At 64.3% G+C, this 19,009-nt stretch overlaps 3 protein-coding genes across 4 annotated transcripts in view; 2 read left to right on the top strand and 1 right to left on the bottom strand.

Annotated features, from left to right (window-relative positions):
• The first annotated feature begins 2,295 nt into the window (after positions 1 to 2,295).
• TNFRSF4 (TNF receptor superfamily member 4) lies at positions 2,296 to 5,619 on the top strand. The gene is made up of 7 exons (XM_040456640.1): positions 2,296 to 2,479; positions 3,018 to 3,140; positions 3,582 to 3,683; positions 4,071 to 4,137; positions 4,776 to 4,972; positions 5,142 to 5,246; positions 5,332 to 5,619. Exons 1-7 carry the CDS (start codon positions 2,332 to 2,334, stop codon positions 5,400 to 5,402), a joined length of 813 nt encoding a protein of 270 aa, XP_040312574.1. The 5' UTR covers positions 2,296 to 2,331; the 3' UTR covers positions 5,403 to 5,619.
• Positions 5,620 to 10,122: 4,503 nt separating this feature from the next.
• Positions 10,123 to 13,248, top strand: TNFRSF18 (TNF receptor superfamily member 18). Of its 2 annotated transcripts, none has more exons than XM_040456618.1 (5): positions 10,123 to 10,276; positions 11,140 to 11,262; positions 12,231 to 12,318; positions 12,487 to 12,689; positions 12,757 to 13,248. In XM_040456618.1, exons 1-5 carry the CDS (start codon positions 10,123 to 10,125, stop codon positions 12,879 to 12,881), a joined length of 693 nt encoding a protein of 230 aa, XP_040312552.1. In that variant the 3' UTR covers positions 12,882 to 13,248. The 2 variants fall into 2 exon arrangements, with proteins under 2 accessions (XP_040312552.1, XP_040312561.1); XM_040456627.1 differs by having other exon boundaries at positions 12,487 to 12,693.
• Positions 13,249 to 18,881: 5,633 nt separating this feature from the next.
• TTLL10 (tubulin tyrosine ligase like 10) overlaps positions 18,882 to 19,009 on the bottom strand; it is a 19,533-nt gene continuing 19,405 nt past the window's right edge. The window contains exon 19 of the mRNA XM_040471502.1: positions 18,882 to 18,995. Coding sequence (XP_040327436.1) covers positions 18,882 to 18,995 — 114 coding nt within the window. The remainder of the gene's footprint in view (positions 18,996 to 19,009) is intronic.

Below are 19,009 nucleotides of genomic sequence, written 5' to 3'. Positions count from 1 at the left end.
CACCAGACCCCGGGGTTGTTCCCTCAACCTCAGAGGCTCCGGTTTTTGTCAATTTAAGAAAAGGTTTTTCTCACCACCTGTGGGAGACGGCGTGCACGCACACACACACACACACGCACACACACGCACGCACACCCGGCCGTCTGGACGCCCTGGTCCCCTTCCCTGTGTGGACCCCGTCTCACTTGGCAGGCGTGGCGAAGGCTGACCCTGAGTGGCCCCCTGCCCGCTGCGAGAGCTGCCTCTGCCTCCGCCCCAGCCGCTGTGGGCCGCGGCCGCCTCCCTGGCAGCCTTGCCCCGCAGAGCCCAGGAGGAATTTCCCACAGACGGGCCGGGGGAGCTCAGCTTCCTTACCTGTTTTTCTCGGGGAGGGGGATTTCCAGCTCCTACCCCGCTCTCGTCCCATCCCCAAGGGAGGCCCCCTGCCTGAAACTTTTTAAAGCAACTGTTGAATGGTTAATTTCATCTCACGGTTGTGATTTGAAAGGTACAAAAATGACACAGTAGAGCGTCCCCTTCCTCGAGGGGTGTAAGAGAAAATGCACACGTATGCACACGTTCGTCTGGTGTGCGCACATGCGTGTGCCTGTGTCCTTCCCCCTTGACCCACCGCAGAGTTCCTGCACACGGGCCTTCCCTGCCTGCCCTGGATCCACCCAGATCTGTGTCTGAGGGCGCCACGCGCTCCGTAGGATCACACTGGGTCGTTCCAGTCTTTACTGCTGCCTTGGTGCTGTGGGGACACCCTAAGCCCAGGGTGGGTGTGGGGCAGGGTGGGGAGAGCCTGATGTGGCCTCTAAAGTTCTTGGGGAGGCAGAGTTGGCCCCGCCAGCAGAAGGCTCACAGCTGTCCTGCTGGCCTCCGCCCGGCCGGGGAGTCGGAGTGGGTGCTGATGGTTTGTTTTCACAGGACTCCCCACCCCCACCCCAAAGAAGTACCTGGGTGTTCACACAGGTCCCGGCACGTGAGGCCGGTGACACACACATGTGCCCGCGCACGGACACAGGTTCACACGTGCTCTTGGGCACACTGCCCCCAGGATGCATCTGCAGGCGTTTGGTCCGTGGGGCCGTCCGAACACAGCACCATGGGTGGGGCAGCTTAAACAGCAGTCCTGGGGCCCCGGTCAAGTGTGGGCAGGGCTGCTCTCTCCTGAGGCTTCTCTCCTTGGTGGCAGATGCCACCTTCTCCTTCGTCCTCGCGAGGCAAAGAGACCCTCCCTCCCTCAAGGTGGGAAGAGACTCTCCTGGGGTCTCTCCCAAAAGGACCACGGTCCTGTGGGGTCAGGGCCCAGCCCTCTGACCCCGTCTAGCCCTAACCACCCCCCTAGAGGCCCCGTCTCCAAACACTGCCACGTTGGGGGTTGGCTTCAGCACGTGGGGACACACAGTCCCTGACACTTGCGGTGTTCAGACACACTCAGCCTCACGCACACTCTCCCACACCAGCACCCTCCTGCGTCCGCACCTGCCTGCTTGCCACACTGCTCCACGCCTGCACACGCTCTCCCACGTGCTCCCACGTGTGCACGCTTGCTCTGAGCTAGTTCTGGGCGCTTGTGCCAGGGACCATGCTCTGGAGGCGGGAGCACTCCTTTTCTTCCCCTTGAGCTGGTGCCCAGTCACGGGTCCAGATGGTGAAGGGCTTGTCTCCCGACCCAGTGTGCTGCCTCTGTTCACCCGTGTCCTCTGTGCACCCTTTTGCTGAGGGGGTGAAGACTGGCGTGAATGTGGCCTTTTGTGTGTGTGTGTGGCGGGGGGGCGGGGGGGTAGGAATAGCCAGCCGCCTGTTCCCCCGGAGGGGCCAAACCTGCCCTGTACAGGGAGAGTGGGTGCCCAGAAGGAGCGGGCTTTGGAGGGGTTCTGAGACCAACCCTCCTCCAAGTGGCTTGAGTGGGCAGAGCAGGGCAGGAAGGCATCCAGGGTGCCCCGCTTCCCTGGTGAGATGGGAGCCAGAGGGGTCCTGTGTCGGGGGGGTGGGTGTAGACCGGATGGGCCTGGCAGGGGCCAGGGGGCTGTGGGGCCGCGCTTTGGCCCTGGGGTCTGTCTGCATGCTGCAGGAGGGGTCTGGGTTGGTGCCCAGCTGCCAGCTGGCTGAGCCTGAGGTTAGTAGGTGTCGTTGAGGGGATGGGGGCCGGGCCCCGGGGCAGAAGAGAAGCCCACATCCCAGACAGGCTGCCTTCCTGCCACCAGCCCGGGTCAGGGGTCGCCAGCCCTTCCTGGGCCTCCTTCCTCCTGGTCCCCCCCTCCTCCCTCCCTCCCCACCCCTCCCCCGCAGCCCTTATAGCCACATCCTGCAAGGAAAAACCCCAGACTCCTGCACTGGGCAGAGATGAGGGTGGTTGTGGGGGCTCAGTGGCCCAGGGCGCCTCACTCAGCTGTCCAGCTCCTGGGGCTTGTGCTGGGCACCGCGGCCACGCTCCACTGTGTCGGGAACACCTACCCCAAAGACGGCAGGTGCTGTAACGAGTGCCCACCAGGTGAGTGGTCTGGCCACAGAGCTGGGGAGGGATGCCTGTGGGGGCATGGGGATGAGGTACACGGGGAGAGGGGACATGGAGACCTGGGACATGGGGACAAGGGGACAAGGGACATGGGGATGGAGACACGGGGATTGGGGAGAGGGAAAGGGGGACAGGGACATGGGGACAAGGGGACAAGGACCATAGGGATGGAGGCATGGGGAAAGGGGGACGGGGCATGGGGACAAGGGACATGGGGATGGAGACACGGGGATTGGGGAGGGGGAAAGGGGGACAGGGACATGGGGACAAGGGACATGGGGATGGAGACACGGGGATTGGGGAGGGGGAAAGGGGGACAGGGGCATGGGGACAAGGGACATGGGGATGGGAGACATGGGGTGAGGAATGGGGAGAGGGAGATAGAAACACGGGGGCCTGGGACACAGGGATGTGCAGATGGGGTCCTGGGACACAGGTGTCACGGACTAGAGGACTCAGGACAGTGGCCGGGCCAGAGGCTGGGCAGGCTGAGTCCACCCTCCTCGTCCTGCAGGTTATGGGATGGCGAGTCGCTGCAGCGGTGACCAGGACACCAAGTGCCTCCAGTGCGCGTCCGGCTTCTACAATGAGGCCGTGAACTATGAGCCTTGCAAGCCCTGCACACAGTGCAACCAGAGTGAGCGCCACCCTGGCCCTGGCCCCTGGCCCCCTACCTGCGTCCCGTCGCCCCGCCCAGCGCTCTCGTGAGGCCCCCAGCGCCACAGAAACAAACCCCAAACCACAGTGGGGCTGCCACACCATGGAGGTCCCCAAGGAGAACCGTCCTCCTCCCAGGGGGGCTGAGGCCACGCGGTGTCAGGGAGGAGCATGTGCCTGCCAGGTGGCCTTTGGGGTGACGAGACCTGGATCCAAGGGCCATGTAGGGTCCTGGTGCAGGCCTGAGGGAAGGTGGGAAGGGAGGCTGCCGCGGCCACCGGATGCCCTAGGGGCCAGAGGAATATGGCCTCCAGGGGCTGTGTGTGGGGCTGCTGGTCCGGGGACCCTCGGCTTCTGTCCTCCGGCCTCTCTGCCTCCCTGCCAGCTGTGCCTGCTTCACCTGACCCCCCCCCCCCCACAGGAAGTGGGAGCGAGCCCAAGCAGAGATGCACACCCACGCAGGACACCGTCTGCCGCTGCAGGCCAGGCACTGAGCCCCAGGACGGTTACGATCGTGGAGTCGGTGAGCCCGGAGTGGGGGGGCAGTGTGTGCGGTGAGCCCCGGGCGGGGTGGGGGGCAGTGTGTGTGTGAGAGGCCAGGGTCACGTGCCTGGGGGGGGGCCTCAGGAGCTGTAAAAGAAGCATGTCTTCCATATCGCACGCTCTTACTTCCCCTGTACCCCCATCCCAGTCCTGCCACCATGTTCCTTTCCCCCAACAAACAGGTGCCCAGAAGGGGGTGGGGCGGGGTACCGGGTCCTGGCCAGTGGGTGGATGTGGGCAGGGAGGGGCTTCCGGAGGGCACGGTAGGTGAGCGCCTAGCCCTCCAGGACCAGCCCCCAGTGGCTGCAGCGTCCAGGTCCCTGAGGTGGCAGGAGATGGACTGAGATTGTCCTTGTCTTTGTTGCAGACTGTGCCCCGTGCCCACCGGGACATTTCTCCCCAGGTGATGACCAGGCTTGCAAGCCCTGGACCAAGTGAGTGTCCTGGGGGCCTGGGGATCAAGGGGCCAGGCCTGGGAGCAGGAAGCTGCCGGCTGGGGGTGGGGTGCTCCTGGCTGCTGCTGCCCTGACAAATGGCCCGGTCCCCTCATGACTCCTGCTCCTCATGGCCCATGACCCTGGCCCCACCATGGCCCCTGCCTGCCTGCTCAGCCCCGGGTCCAGCCTCCTCCACCAGCCTGGCTGCTGGGCCGGAGTGAGGAGTGTGTGAGACTCTTTCCCAGGCCCTGGGGGTTTATGAGACCAGTCAGTTGTAGCTGGGGGCTCCGTGGTGGGGGCAGGAAGAGACGAACAAGCTGGTGGTGTGAGAGGGCAAGACTGGGCTGGAGCCGGCTGGGAGGAGACTGTGGGGAGCAGAGGGAGGGGAAATGGGGAGTGAGGGTGTGAGCAGGTGGCCTTGGAGACCCTGCAGGGTGTGAGGCCCCCTGGGGGGGGCGGTGAGGGGCCTGGGCAGGTCTTTGGCGGCCCACACAGTGATCCAGTGTGGGTCCCCAGATGCTCCCCACATCCCCTGGTCCTGTCTCAGTGCTGGGCCCATCCCATCAGTCTGGCAGGAGTCAGGGGAGGTGGTGGTACAGACCTATGGCCTGATCCACACCCCCTGCCCTTCTCAGCTGCACCTTGGAGGGAAAGCGCACGCTGCGGCCGGCCAGCCAAGGCTCAGATGCCGTGTGTGAGGACAGGAGCCCCCCAGCCACCACGCCTTGGGAGACCCAGGGCCCCCCAGTCCGGCCCCCTACCACCCAGCCCACCACAGCCTGGCCTAGGACCTCACAGGAGCCCTTCACACCCCCTGCAGAGCCCCCCAGGGGTAAGGGGGCCTGGCCTTGCCCCAGCAGGGCCCTCCCCCCAGTCCAAAAAAGAAGGGGGCTGGGGGAGGATGGGGTAGAGACGCCCTCTGCCCTCATTGGGGTCCTCCTGGGGCGGGTGGACTGCTTCCTCTGGCGGCCCCAACCCCAGCAGGCCCCGCCTCCCCACAGGTCCCCAGCTGGCTGCTGTCCTGGGCCTGGGCCTGGGCCTGCTTGCCCCGGTGGCGGCCGCACTGGCCCTGCTCCTGCACCACAGAGCCTGGCGGCTACCCCCCGGTGAGTGCGCAGTGTGTCCCCAGCCCAGACGGCTTCCCGAAGGGGTGGGGCCGTTGCCCATCTCCCCCCCTCTCCTCCTCCCCAGGTGGAAATAGCTTCCGGACCCCCATCCAAGAGGAGCATGCCGATGCCAACTCCACCCTGGCCAAGATCTGAGCGGCCAGGCCAGGGGCCCAGAGGGTCTGCTAGACATTGAGGGGCCGTGGGGCGCCCCCAAGCACGGGCCGCCACATCCCACCTTCCCACCACCCACCCTGCCACCCCGCGCCGTTTTAGGTGCTCCTGGGCTGACACCCAGGGCTCTGCTATGTATGCTGTGCATACTCCCCGCCCAGGGTGGTGCCCCCCCCTCGCAATAAACGACACTGGCACATGTGGTCTCTGACCGGGCACTGGTGATCTGGGGGCTGCACACGTGCGGGGGGGGGGGGGGGGGGGGGCGGGGGCTGGGGCTGTGCCCACCTCTGGCTGGAGACGGGGCTCAAGCCGACTGCTCAGAGACCCCAGGACCCCTGCCCTCATCCTTCTCTGGGCACGTCCCAGCACCTGTGGTGGGATGTGGAGGCCTAAATGAGCGTCCTGGGGGTGGGGTTTGGACAACCCAGCAGCTTGTGAGGGGAATTCAGGAGCTGCTCCCCCCAGACCCTAAACCTGGGTGAGTGGGCCCGAGGCCCCCCCAGTGCTAATGGGAGCAAGGAGGAGGCCTGAGGCCCTGGTCCCCAAGGGGACTTTTGAGAGCGACCCTTCGGGTTTATGTGTTCCCCTGAAGGAGAGAGCTCTTTCTCGAGGCCTCTAAAACCCCCTGCCCTGCCAGACCTGCGAGTGGGTCCCCGCAGCAGCACTTTGGGGAACGAGAGGCTTCTGGAGGGGCGGGCTGCGCGGTGGCCGGCTGTCCAAATGCCCATCGACGGCACAGTCCCACTGACCTCAGCGTGCCTTCCAGGACCATGGGGCCCTCCCGCTGGGGCGCCAGGCCACAGAGCGAATGTCCTTCATGGCTGCGGGGCGTCCCGCAGCCAGCAGGTGACTCCGAGCCCTGGTTTTGGCAGAGCCTCAGCTCTGGCCACCAACCCTCCTTGTTTCCTGGGCCACCTTTCTCCCCAAGGTCACCCCAAAGGCCCGTTCAGCCTGTCTTCAAATCTCCCAGTGCTCCCGCCCTGGCCCGAACACCGCCAAGGGGAGACAGGGCCGTCCCTTGTTCATCAGCACCGAGTCCCCACAGGCGTGGGACTCAGCAGGGAACAAACCAATGTAAACCGTGCCCTCCAACAGACAGCAAATCCACACCATTGATTTGGGGATCAGGGGTCCCCAGGACAGCATGGAGGCTATGGAAAAGTGCCGTGGGGCTGGTGGAGGGGCCAGATCCTTGGGGCCCAGGGCTTCCTCTCCACACCTCCCCGCTCTTCCCCCCCTCGTACACCCAGGACCCCCTTCGCTTGCCTGGCTGCCCCAGCTCTGCCATCGGATGGGAAGGTGGACAGACTCAGCTTCTCTTTGCTGCCACACTGACCCTGAGCACAACTCTCCGACCCCTCACCCCCTGCCCGTCTGCTGAAAAACCCCAGCCTCCATCTACCCCAGGCCCTGCCTGACCCCCGAGCCTGGGTGTTGAGCTGGTACCTCCCACAAGCCCCAAAGGCACACGCTCAGCACGGCGACTGGTGTGTCCCCAGCTTCCTTCTCCCACACGGCCCCTCCTCCACGCCCCCGCCTGGCTCCCCATCCGGGCCCGCTGTGGGTACAGGTACGAGTGGCTTTGAGATTCCCATCTCCACACCACCACCACCCACCCCCTTCTGGTTACTGCCTGGCTCCTTAAAGGACCCTCTGCTGACAGGAACAGGGGTCACCGTGTCGGTTGGAACAGGTGATTGTGCAGAAATGTGGCGAGCTGCTCATAAAGGATTGGAAAACGCAGACGAGCAGATAAAGATCATCTCTCGCCGCACTGCCCAGTTACAGAAACTCTACTCATCCACGCAGCCTGTGGCTAGGGGTGGGGGGTGGGGGCTTCCGGAGGGGCTGGAACGAGAAAGCAGACGCAGGCACTGACATTTTGCTGATGTCACTCGTGCCTTTTGAGGGGGCTTGCTCATAAGCCACCATCCCGTGGGCATGATGTAATCTAGGCCCTTTGATTTTTGTGCTGCTGTGGCTGGTAACCACGGAAGATCCTTCTTCTCCCACTCGGGCCCCTCCAGTGGACGTTTTCTGCACAGAGCTCCTCCTGCCCAGCCCACCTTCACCCCTCCCCCCCCAATAAACTGCTTCCAGAAGTTTCTCTGCCCTTGCTTCCGGAAGGACCAGCTGATGCATGGCACAGGCCGACTGAGTTTGTGGGTGTTCATTGTATTTGCCTGGGCCTCTTAGCGGAAACGGGGTGACCCTGCGCTGCCACAGACGGGACCCCTCAGGTCTTTGAAATGAGCAGTGGATGAAGGAGCTGCCCCGTTCTGTACTTGGAGCACCTTTACCTGGTGTCCGGCAATGGCCAGCGCTTGGACCCGTCTCGTCTAGGAGCTGAGCGGAGATCTCAGGGCTCCTTAGAGAGGGCGGGCCTTACCTCAGCCTGGAGCCCCTCCCTTCCCTGCAGGACCCTGCCTGACCGTCTGGGGAGGGGCTGTGCATCCTGGGACTTGAACAGTTGGGTCACAACTTGCTAATTCCTGTCATTTCCCTCGGGCCAGGTGGCAGGTGCAGGTCTCAAAGGCTTATGTCACAGCTATCAGCACACCTACAGCCCGTGGGGCACATTCCCGATCCCCCCTCCCCAGAATTCTCAGAAGTCTTCACCGCTTCCCTGCCGAGACTCAGCTGGAGGGCTGGGAAACACGGCTGAGCTTTCCAGGGGGGCTTACAGTAAGGAGGCAGGGCCCCAGAACCCCTCTGTGCCACACGGGGAAGCCAAGGCTCAGAGAGACAAGGGACAGTGAGCTGGAGGCTGTGTTCTCTGTGGTTCGAGAGCTCCGTCAGGGGCTGCCCCTCCACCCACTTCCAGGAGGACCAGATTTGTCTGGAGAGGTCTGGATACGAATGGGCCCAGCAGTTAGAGCTGTGACGTGAGCAGGCCACCTCTGACCCAGAACTTCAAGTGACCGGAGTCTCAATCCATGCCCAGACCTCTCCTTGCCAGCAACCTCTCCCAAGATCCAAAGAGGTCCTTGGGTGGGGAGGTGTGAGGGGGCTTCCCTGGGGGCTCTAAGTCATGAGCAAGATGTCCGCACAGCAGCAGTCCAGGGTCCAGGTGTGTGTGTGTCTGTGCGTGTGTGCATGTGTGTGCGTATGTGTGTGCGTGCGTGTGTGTGTGTGTGTGTGTGTGTGTGTTGTAAGACGACACCGTGTGCATCTGGAGCCCAGTCAGACCTTCTTGGCCAAGTGAGGGGTCTTATCTTGATCCCTAGAAAGTGTGTGTGTGTGTGGGTGTCCTGATCCCTGGAAAGTGAGGGGCCTCTCGGTATTGGGCTGTGTGCTAAGGACTGGTGAGCTGGTAGGTCTCTGGGGCCCGGATGCCAAGGGACTTCATCCTACGCTCTCTGGTGGTTGGAGGAGATCTTTATTTTTTATTTTATTAAAAAAATTTTTTTATGTTTATTTTTGAGAGGGGGAGAGGAGCAGAGAGAGAGGGAGACGCAGAATCCGAAGCAGGCTCCAGGCTCTCAGCTGTCAGCACAGAGCCTGACGCAGAGGTCGAACTCACAAACCACGAGATCATCACCTGGGTTGAAGTCTGATGCCCAACCTACTGAGCCACCCAGGCGCCCTGAGGATGTGATCTTTAAAAGCCCACAGAGCCCTCCTGAGGAAGTTGGATCCAGGGTAGGGGACGAAGCCAGGTGTGGAGGGGGCACAGAGAGGGAGCAGTCCCTGGCCAGACCACCCTTCTGGGGGGGGGGTGTCCCTGCACCAGTCTACCTGTGTCATCTGCATCTGTCACCCACCCTTCCTGCTTACATCTCTCCCTACAGACCTGACAGACTGCAGGTTTTGAATAGAAAACACGTTTTTAAATGTTTGTTTATTTATTTATTGGGCGGGGAGGGTCGGAGATAGTGGGAGAGAGAGGATCCCAAGCCGGCTCCACACTGCACGGCGTGAGATCGTGACCTGAGCCGAAATAAAAGGCGGCCCTCAACCAACCGAGCCACCCAGGCGCCCCTGAACAGCAAACATTTCTGACCTTCCCCCCTCCGGTCCTGCCCCAGACATAGTTGGGGGTGTTGGCTGTGTTCCATGCCCCCCTCAGCACTCACACATTTGGCAGCATATTTAGTTTCTGGGTAGGAATTCCCAGACCAAAGGGCATGAACACTTAGGAACCCCCAAGGTCACCGCTGAGCCTGAGTCTCCTGGAGGTCCCCAGCCCCGCCCTGTGAGGTTGGGCTCTCCACCTCCTTGAGATACAGCTGGTCCCAGTTGACTTAAAAAAATTATTAGAGCAGTTTCAGGTCCACAGAAAACTGAGGCACCGCTGCAGAGATCCCCACCCGCCCCCCCCCCCCCCCTCCCCCCCCCCCCCCCCAGGGGCCATCTCTGGCCGCCAGGGACACGGCATGGTCTCCCAGGGTGCCTGGTCTACAAAGGGTCGCTCGCTGCTGTGCTCTGTGGTTTGGGCAAAGCTGTAATGACGCGCGGCCACCACTGGGGTCGCACGGAGTAGTTTGACACCCCGCCCCCTCCCATCCGCCGTGCTCCGCTCGCCCCTGGAATTCTGAGTTGCCAGGGGTCGGGGCGGTCCTGGTGGGCACCGGTTCTGTGCCCTCCCTGCATCGCGGCCGATGTCCCGGGGCCGCGGGCGGGGTCTGGGCGTGTCCGGATGGGGGCGTGGCGGGGCGCATCCCCTAAAATCCCGCAGCTCGGTGGGGCGGCGGGGGCCATGGGGGCGAGGGGCGCGCGCGTGGCCCTGTGCGGCGTGGCGCTGCTCTGCGCGCTCGGCCTGGGCGAGCGCCCCTCGGGTCCGAGCTGCGGCCCCGGCCGCCTGCTGCGAGGAGCCGGGACGGACGCGCGCTGCTGTCGCCTGTGCTCCGCGGGTAAGGCGCGGGGAGCCCGTCTCGTCTCGGAAGGCGGCCGCGCCGCGCCCCCTCCCTGTGCTCAGCCTCGGCCTGGGAGGGGCGGTGGGCACCCCTTCCGGGTCCAGAGCCCTCGGTCTCAGGGGAATGGGTGAGGGGGCGTGTGGCGGAGAGGAGCTCAGCTCAGGCCAGTGGCCCAAAGGCGGAGTCCGGGGCTATGGGCGGGAGAGCCTTCCTCAAGGGGCGTCTTGGGTCCCAAGGCGGAGGAAGGCTGTCCCAGCTCCTACTGCGTGGACAGTGAGCCCCCGCCCATCGCCCTGGCCGCTTTCTGCCCAGGTCAGGATTGCAGCACTGTTCTGCCCCAGACCTGCCTGTATGGGTGAGGGGCAAGTGGAAGGTGGCAGTCTGGGGACAAATATTGCAGGGAAAACACCCCCAGAGTATCACCCTGGTAGATCTTGGGGGCTGCAAAGGGGAGTCTGAGGGCCCCGCGTCTCAGTGTGGCAGGCAGGGACAGGCAGCCTGCCTCAGGGGCTATGGCAGCTGGGGCCCGTGCAGGATGGAAAGAGGAGGGGGCGTAGGTCCCCCAGATGACTCCCTTGTCCAGCAGGGACATGTTCTGTTCTCCTGCCAAGTCACAGCCACCCTGGGCAAGAGCAGCCTCAGGGCAGTGGGGGACACAGCCAAGTCATGCGGGTGGGGGAGCTGGGTGCCTAGGAAGGAGGGAGACAGCTGGACCCAACTGGGGTCCTGGCTCCCAGACAGGTGCCCTCTCCCCCCCCCCCCCGGGGCTGCCTAAGGGTTCCCCCTGCGGGGCCTGGGGGGAGTCCTGGGGAGGGAGGCGCTTGGCCCAGCTGCTAAGAGGGCTGGCCCCTCTCTCTCAGCTGAGGAGGTTTGTCCCGAGGGGGACTGCACATGTGTCCAGCCGGAGTTCCACTGTGGAGACCCCCAGTGTGACACCTGCAAACACCACCCCTGCCCGCCCGGCCAGGAGGCGCAGCCACGTGGTAAGTCCCAGCAACTGTGGCCAGAGCAGGTCAGGGGGTTTGAGCAGGGCCGAGCCACAGCTCACGGGAGCAGCTGTGCACAAGTGGCGTGTGGGTGCAGAAGGAACACACGTGTGTGGAGGGTACAGACGTGTCCTCTGGGCAGGCAGGCAGGCACCGGCGTCTCCCGTCCTTCAAAGCCTGGGTGGGTGGGGCCGCTCCGCTGCTCACTGGCGCAGCTCAGATATGAGCCCCAAGCACGCACGCGGCTCCGGGGAGGGGTGGGGGGTGTCCTTCCCCATCACAGCCTGGGTTTCTTCGTCCAGAGAGAGGGTGCTCCTCAGAGAGGATGTGGGTTGGGGTGGGGGTGTCCAGGGTCTGTCTGGCCCTCGGGCCCTGGCTCTGACTATGCCCCAGTCCCACACCTCCCCTGAGCATGTGCTTGGCCTGCCCCCTGTTGCCCTGCCTGGGGGTCAACCCTTTTCCTGGAGGGAGCAGCTCAGATCCTCTTGGGGCCTGGGGCGTTGTGAGGTGGGTAGGGCAGGGTCCAGGGCCAACTGGGGCGGGAGCCTCACCTCCTTTCTCTGGGACCCTCACTGGCCTCTCGCCCTCCAGGCTACTGGACCCAGCACAAGGTCCCTCCTGGGTTTTGCTTGGTCTCTGCTTGCAACCCCCTGCCCCCCACCAGCCTCCAGTGGGCGGGCCCTTCCCCTCCCCTCTGGCCAAGCACCACACAGTCTCCTCTCCCAGATTGCCCCGGGGACCTCCACTCAGCTCAGGGTCACAGCCTTGGGGTCCCCCAAGTCTGCCTCCCCGACAGATGCCTGGAATGGGGCACACGTGGGCGTTGATTTCTGCCAGGTCCTAGTCTTGTAGGCCTCAGAGGCCTCTGTCCAATGGATAAGGAGTGTGTGGGTCATTCTGCTGTGGCCCCAGATGGGTCCCATCGCATCTACCCCAGCAAACCGCGGCTGTCTGTCTGTCTGCAGGGAATTTCAATTTTGGCTTCGAGTGTGTTGACTGTGCCACAGGGACCTTCTCTGGGGGCCGTGAGGGCCGCTGCAAACCCTGGTCAGAGTGAGTGCTGGTGGGACCTTCAGGTGGCTGGGAAGTCCCTGAGGGAGGGGCATCTCCGGTCCTTCCTGGTATGGTGACCCCCCCACACTCAGAGGACAGCGGCCATGCAGAGGGGCTGCTCTGGTGGCCAAGCGCTGACTGAGGGCTCTGTGTGTCCGTGTGTCCCAGCTGCTCCCAGTTTGGGCTTCCCACCATGTTCTCTGGGAACAAAACACACAATGCCGTATGTAGCCCGGGGCCGCTGCCCACTGAGCCACACGACCCCCTGACCATCGTCCTCCTCACCGTGGCCACCTGCATCCTGGTCCTGACTGCAGCCCAGCTTGGCCTGCACATCTGGCAGCTGAGGAGGCAGCGCATGTGGCCCCCAGGTCGGTTGTGCCCTCGGGAGGGAGAGGTGGGCCCTTGGCTTGCCTGTTGACCAAAGTCCCTCTGCAGAGACCCAGCTGCTGCTGGAGGCACGGCCGCCAGCCGAAGACGCCTGCAGCTGCCAGTTCCCCGAGGAGGAGCGCGGGGAGCAGCTGTCTGAGGACAAGGGCCAGCTGAGGGACCTGTGGGTGTGAGGCCTGGCTGTCCTCTGCCACAGCGGACCCAGAGCCAGACCTTCCCGGGAGGCTGCCCAGGGCTGACTCTCGGGAGCAAGAGCTCTGCACCCTGCTGTGGGACCCCAGCTCCGGGCCCGGCCCTGCTCCCCTCGATGGCGGAAGTGGGTGTGCGTGGTGACAGTGACCGGTCCCCCAGACCATGCAGAAGAGTCAGCAGCCGTGGCCAGACCCCATGGGAGATACAGACACAGCCACGTCTGCCTCCCTCCCTCCCTTGCTGGCCCTGTTGGGGTGGGGTCTCTGGGCCCCTGGCTCCCAGGACAGGAGGCCATGCCCAGTGCAGGACCTAGCTACAGGCAGTGCTCAATAAACACTTGTCCAGTGACCTGAGTGGACGTGATCGGGGATGGGGGGACAGGGAGACGAGGCCTCCCCTACCAGTACCCTCAGTCGCCTTCCAGCCTAGGCAGGGCTGGGGGTGGGGCCATTCCAGTCCCAGGCACGAGCACTTAGCAGGGGCCGTGGGACTTGGAAGGCTTCCCGGAGGAGGGGCACCATGATGGACACTTGCCCTCTGTGCCTCTTTGCTGCCCTGTCCAAAACCCCTCCCCTGGTAGTCAGCCTGGCACTTTGGGACAGCTGGGTTCTGTGTCCAGTCTCTGGGCCACTGCTGCTCCAGACTCTGGGCCGGTCACACAGCCTGCTGGCTTCTGTGGGGTGCCTGTCTCTGTCATTCCGGCCCGAGTCCAGGGCGGGGTCAGTTTCTACACCCACACCTCGTGGTTGGGAGGGCAGCCCTGGAGTGGCCTGCCTTTGGCCCCCTCCCCGTCTCCAAGCCCTGCGGCCTGCCTTTACCACCTGCTGAGATCCCTCTCCCTCCGGGGCGTGGTCCCAGGCCCCCACCCAGTGAGGTGAGCAGCCTTCTCCGGGCCTCCTGGCAGGAGCTGCCTGGCGAGGCTGATAAGGGTTCCTTGGCACAACTGTCCAGGGTGCGGCAGGCGGGCCAGTGGAGGCTGGTCTCAGCAGCAGCGCCTTCAGGTGCCAGCGCATTTGGCTACCTGCCCGGAGTCCCGATGCTCCAGCTCCCTGACACCCCCTTCCTACCTGCATGCTGCCCAGGAGAGTGTCCTCACCCCCACTCAAACCCGATGGGCAGTGGGCCGGGTGCACCCAGCTCACGGCAAGAAGGTGGTGGAGAGATCTGCGTGGATCGCGCCCGGGGGCGTCACCCCCACCCCGCTGCACCCCAGCATGGCGAAGCCCACTCCTCCCCGTGGAAGGAGGGGCGTGGACAAGTCCTTCGTGATTTACTCACATGGGAAACACTCATGCTCTCCGTGCCCGCTGGCTCCCAGACCCCGGGCACTCCCCGGGAGCCCCAGTCCAGGTGAGGATCCAGGTGAATTAGCTAACAAGTGAGAGAATGCAGGGGCACTGGCCAGATGTCAGGGGACAGCGGGAGGTACGGTGCTGGCCAAGTCGGGTGTGTCCCAGGAGGCCCTCTACAGACTTCTCTGGGACCTGCTGGCCACCCCCACCCCCACCCCCCTCCGGTTCTGTCTCCAAGCCAGGCCTCCTGCCCTGCCAAACTCTCCCCCACCCTGCTTCGGGAAGCTAGCTCTCCTCTGGGCTTGCTCTTGTCACTCGGGTCACCTGACTGCCCCGTCCCCACAGGTGGGGTACATGGGGTGCTCACGGCTGTCCTAGACCCTCCCGAGGTGCTGGTTCAGGCTGCCCTGGGGCAAAGGGTTCCCCGGCCCCGGCTCAGCTATTCCCATGGGGGGGGGGGGGACTCAGGTCGTCTGCAGTTGTGGACGTTCCTGACTGACAGGTTCTGAGGGGCCTCTCTGGTCGCTGACGCAGCATGGAAACTCCGCGTGGGGGCCCCCCCACTGTGTGAGGCAACAGCGCCCCAACGTCAGCATGGGGGCGGCACAGAGCAGGGTGGGAGATTCCGAGGCCCAGGCGGAGTATGGGGAGGGTGCTGGATTCAAGCTGCAGCACAAGAGGGTGGGAGCGTGAGGCCTGGCCTGGGGGCTGGGCGGGAGGGGTCTGGCCCTGAAGATCTTAGGGCTTTGGGGGGGCCCAGAGGAACGCTTGTGGGTGCTGGATTTGTCCCCTTCTCTCCACCTCTCCCCCACCGCCCCTCGCACAGATACCCCCTGTCTCTCACCCCAGATCCATCTGCCCACTCCTGCCCCCCTCCCTCCTTGGAGCCCCCCAGAACCCCATGATCAATCAGCAAGCCGCGCTTGGCCCTGAGACACCCCAGCTCAGAAGACAGAGCAGGAAGTGGGCATACGGAAGGGCTCCGTCTCTGCGGCTTACAGGACAACTCTTTGGTGAAAGGTTCTGTGCAGGGCCTTGGGGGCACAGGGGCTGGACGGGCAGGCAGACACCCCGGGGCATAGGTGTGCAGAAGCCACCATCGGGGGGCTTAGGTAGGAGAGGACTGGGCAAATCCAAGTTCTAGGGATGGAACTGTGGATGGGCAGTGGGGGAGGGGGAAGTGCCCAGGGCAGCGTGGGGAAAGGGGTGGGGGGCTGCTGCTGAGCTAAGGGGCTGGTGACAGGCCCCTGTCCCCCTCCCACTCAGCCCAGCTTCCTGGGATGGGGACAGGAATGTGCCCACCAGCAGAGCCTGCCAGATCGCCTGATCTTCTGGGCCACCAAGTCCTGAGAGAAACCCCACTATGAGACTCTGCTCCAGGCCCCTCACTGCTTCCCCTGGAAACCCCCACCCACAGGAGCAGCTCTCCAGCTGTTCCGGAAAACCGCAGCTCCTCCCCCTGGGGTAGCAGTCCACATTGTCTCTCCAACCTCAGATAAGGGCCTGCAGGCCGCCCTTGGTTCCCAGAAGTGCTTCCGGCCACAGCAGCTCCCTACCTGGTCCCCTCCCCTCCCCTTGCTGGAAAAGGCCCCTGCCTCGCCCTTTACTAAGATCTGGACTCAGCTAGACAGAGGGGTGGGGACACATCTGAGATGGAACTGGATACTGGCCCCTCTCAGCCTTGGCCCTCGGGCAGCTGCAGGGAGCTATCCAGAGGCAGGGGGTCCCTGGCTGCCCCCAGTTGCTGGGATGTGCACCTGTTGAGAAGATAAGGTCCCTGGTGCCAGGTACGCCCACCCAGGAGCTTTGACCAGGACCTGGGGCCATCACTCTCCCTCCCTCCTCCCCCAGCCATGGTTTCCTGAGCATTTGGGAGCAAGCCATGCTGCCTCCAGTGGGGTTGAGTTCGAGGTCAGAAAAGGACTGGGTCCTGGAGGGGCTACCCCTGTGGCTCTGTGGCCGAAGTGGAGAGACGGCCACTTCCACACTCATGCGTCATGTTTCCAGGAAGCTTTGGGAACAGAGGTGCTGATTCAGGCCAGGGCTGCTCCAGACCCTTTTCCCAGACACACATTCTATGGAGACAGGCTTGGGGGGTATATGCGGGCACGGGGGATGGGCTTGGGGGGGTGTATGGGGGGGCTGAGTCTTTGGGGCTCCATGGGATCTTTGGCTGAAATAGACACACGGCTGACGGAAGGTGCTCAGCCGGTGGAGGATGCAGGGGTGGTGGGGGTTCCACACCCACCAGCAGGGCCCCAGGACTCATCCCTGGAGGCGCAGAGAGGGAGACGGAGGGAGTGAGTGTGGGGGAAGGTGGAGGCCTAGGGGACGGCAGGGTGGGGGAGAGATAGACATTCAGCTTTTAGGAGCCCATATTCACCTTGAATTACAGACTCCAGCCATGGTGGGGCAGCCCTGCCCCAGGCACTGGGTACGCTATCCTTTCCATGCTGCCATGGCCAGCCCCTCGAGCCTCTGCAGGGGTCTGGGCCCCTGTAGTGCCTGCTGCCCATCATGTGCTTTGAATATTCGGATGCACCTGGGACCTCCAGATACTCAGGCCTCCCTCTCCCTGGCGGCCCATATAGTTCGGGCCGGCAAGGGCACTTCGGGGCCCAACGTGAGCTGGCTGGGGCCAGGGGAAGGTCCAGATGGGGGGGCGGAGTACGGCCGTCACTCCTGGGGGATGAACAAATAGCAGTGTTCTTGAGAAAGTCTCTTTATTGACATTTGGGCTCTTGCGGGGGTGCCAGGGACCCCAGAGCAGCAGGGGTCAGGCCTTTGGGGAAGCCCGAGGAGGGGGCTCGGTCCACACAGGGCAGGCCATTCTGCCAATGTGCACTTCCCTTCACTTTGCCCCCACTCAGGGCCAGGGAAGCAAGCATGTCACGGAGGCCTCAGGTCACTCTGAATGCCATGCTGACAAGCGAGGCAGCCCCAGTGTGGCGGCTGAAGAGCGTGGGAATGCTTTGGGAAGGCACCGTCAGGCCACACGGAGAACCACGGCACGATGTGGGGGGCAGAGGACCTGTGAGCTTGCAGGGCGGATGCCATTCATGCGAGGAAGGGGTGGGAGAGGCCTGTGAGCTGGACCATGAGGTACAGAGGCCCCAGGGGGAATCAGGAAGGGACTCTGCAGCGACACAGCTGTGCCGTGTGGTGGCCTGGATGCTAGCAGGGGACATGGCCCCGACCCCAAAGACCTGGGTGTACTCAGCCCACCCAGGAGGCCACTGCACTCCCACCCCCACGCGGAGGCAGGTTTTCTTGCCTCCCGGCCTTGGGGCCGCAGCAGGCAGTAGGCTGAGGTTGGCCCTCACAGAGTGACCATCAGCCAAGCTGGGAGGGGGAGTTAGGGTTCCTGGACCCCAGGCACATGGGGACAAGTGTGTGCTTCTTGACTTTTGTCTGGGGACCCTGTAATCCAGGGCACAGCAGCAAGATGAGGGGGTGCGGCAGGGTGCCTTGGGAGAGCAGGGGTGCGGTGGGTGGGCTGTGACTGGCCAGACCAGACTGGCTTTTCTCAACTCCCTGGCCTGAGACACAGCGGTGCACAGCGCCCTCTAGTGGTTCTGCAGCTCCCCTTCCCTGGGAAAGGACCCGCCCTCCTCGGGAGCGGAGGCTGGCCCGCAGACCCCTGTTGACCCCAGGTCCCACCAGCACTCCAATGCAGAGGCGAGAATGGGTTCCAGCAGTCCCTGACCCCGCGGGTCAGGAGGAGGGCCTTTGGGACTTGGTGGTAACCATGGAGAGGTGAGGGCAGGGTGCGTGAGAGGGAGCAGTGAGGAGGTGTGCAAGCCGGGGTGGGGCTGCCCCGACCCTGAGATCTGAACTGGGGAGGGTGCGAGTGGCTGGGGGACGGGGGTGGAGAGGGGATTATGGCTGGACCTGGACACTTAGTGGTCGTAGGGGGCTTGGACACATCAGAGGCCCTGAATCCCCCCCTCCCCCCCCCACCCCCAAACTGAGGTCTGGGTCCATGGGGAACGGGAACACCTGAGGCCATTCATGGACCGGCCGGGGTAGGGCCAGTGCCGGCTCAGCACGTCCTTCAGGGCTGTCCTGCCATGGCTGTGCCCCCTCCCCCATGGCCTTGTCCTCTGGGCCTCTGCAGCTCCAGGCCTGCAGGGAAGTTAGGGCCCGTGGAGGTGGTGGAGAGGGCAGAGCCCGGGTACCTTCTTGGCCCAGAAAGGAGCTGTGCCTGGGCAGGCCCCCCTTGGGGCCGCCTCTGTGGAACGATCTCGGCTTTGAGCAAGCCCTCCTTTGCTTGGGGATCCGGATCCTTTCCTGGGGATCACAGAGCCAGGTAGTAGGGCTCATGCGGGTTGTGGGACTTCGGGAAAGTCCTGGTCTGTGAGGGACACAGGGTGATGTGGAGGAGCCCTGGACCTGCGGGCTTCCCCGCGACAGAGGCAGCCCCGGCCCCGGCGGCCCCCCCCCCCGCCGCGCCCCCAGGGCAGAGCAGGAGGCTGTGGGGAGCTCATCCCCCTTCCAGTAGGACAACACCCCCGCATCCCTCCACCCTCGGCCTTCAAGTACAGGGCCCAGCAATGCGGCAGAGAAACCCCCACGGGAGCGCCTTGGGGAGCGAGCGTCGGGGAGGCCTGGGGCCACCTGACCCGCAGCACGGGCCGTTGGTAACAAAGTAGCCTTTATAGGTCGCAGAGGGCGCCGCTGGCCCGCCCGCTAGGAGCCGCGATGGCCCGCGCTCTTGCGCTCCTCCACCGCCAGCCCCGGGGACGGCTCCCGCGCCGGGCCCCCTGCTCCCTCTCGCGGCCGCTCGGCCCGGGGCTCCCGGCTCTGGGTGCCGCAGT

Source organism: Herpailurus yagouaroundi, unplaced genomic scaffold (assembly GCF_014898765.1).
Source record: "Herpailurus yagouaroundi ecotype Mexico unplaced genomic scaffold, PumYag 77, whole genome shotgun sequence".
Taxonomy (NCBI): domain Eukaryota; kingdom Metazoa; phylum Chordata; class Mammalia; order Carnivora; family Felidae; genus Herpailurus; species Herpailurus yagouaroundi.
This window is presented reverse-complemented; position numbering and strand designations above follow the sequence as displayed.

Coding starts and splice junctions, on each gene's coding strand:
- TNFRSF18 (XM_040456618.1), top strand. CDS start 10,123: ATGGGGGCGAGGGGCGCGCGCGTGGCCCTGTGCGGCGTGGCGCTGCTC. Junction 10,277..11,139: donor CTGTCGCCTGTGCTCCGCGG/GTAAGGCGCGGG, acceptor CCTCTCTCTCAG/CTGAGGAGGTTTGTCCCGAG. Junction 11,263..12,230: donor CCAGGAGGCGCAGCCACGTG/GTAAGTCCCAGC, acceptor GTCTGTCTGCAG/GGAATTTCAATTTTGGCTTC.
- TNFRSF4 (XM_040456640.1), top strand. CDS start 2,332: ATGAGGGTGGTTGTGGGGGCTCAGTGGCCCAGGGCGCCTCACTCAGCT. Junction 3,141..3,581: donor CTGCACACAGTGCAACCAGA/GTGAGCGCCACC, acceptor CCCCCCCCACAG/GAAGTGGGAGCGAGCCCAAG. Junction 4,138..4,775: donor GCTTGCAAGCCCTGGACCAA/GTGAGTGTCCTG, acceptor TGCCCTTCTCAG/CTGCACCTTGGAGGGAAAGC.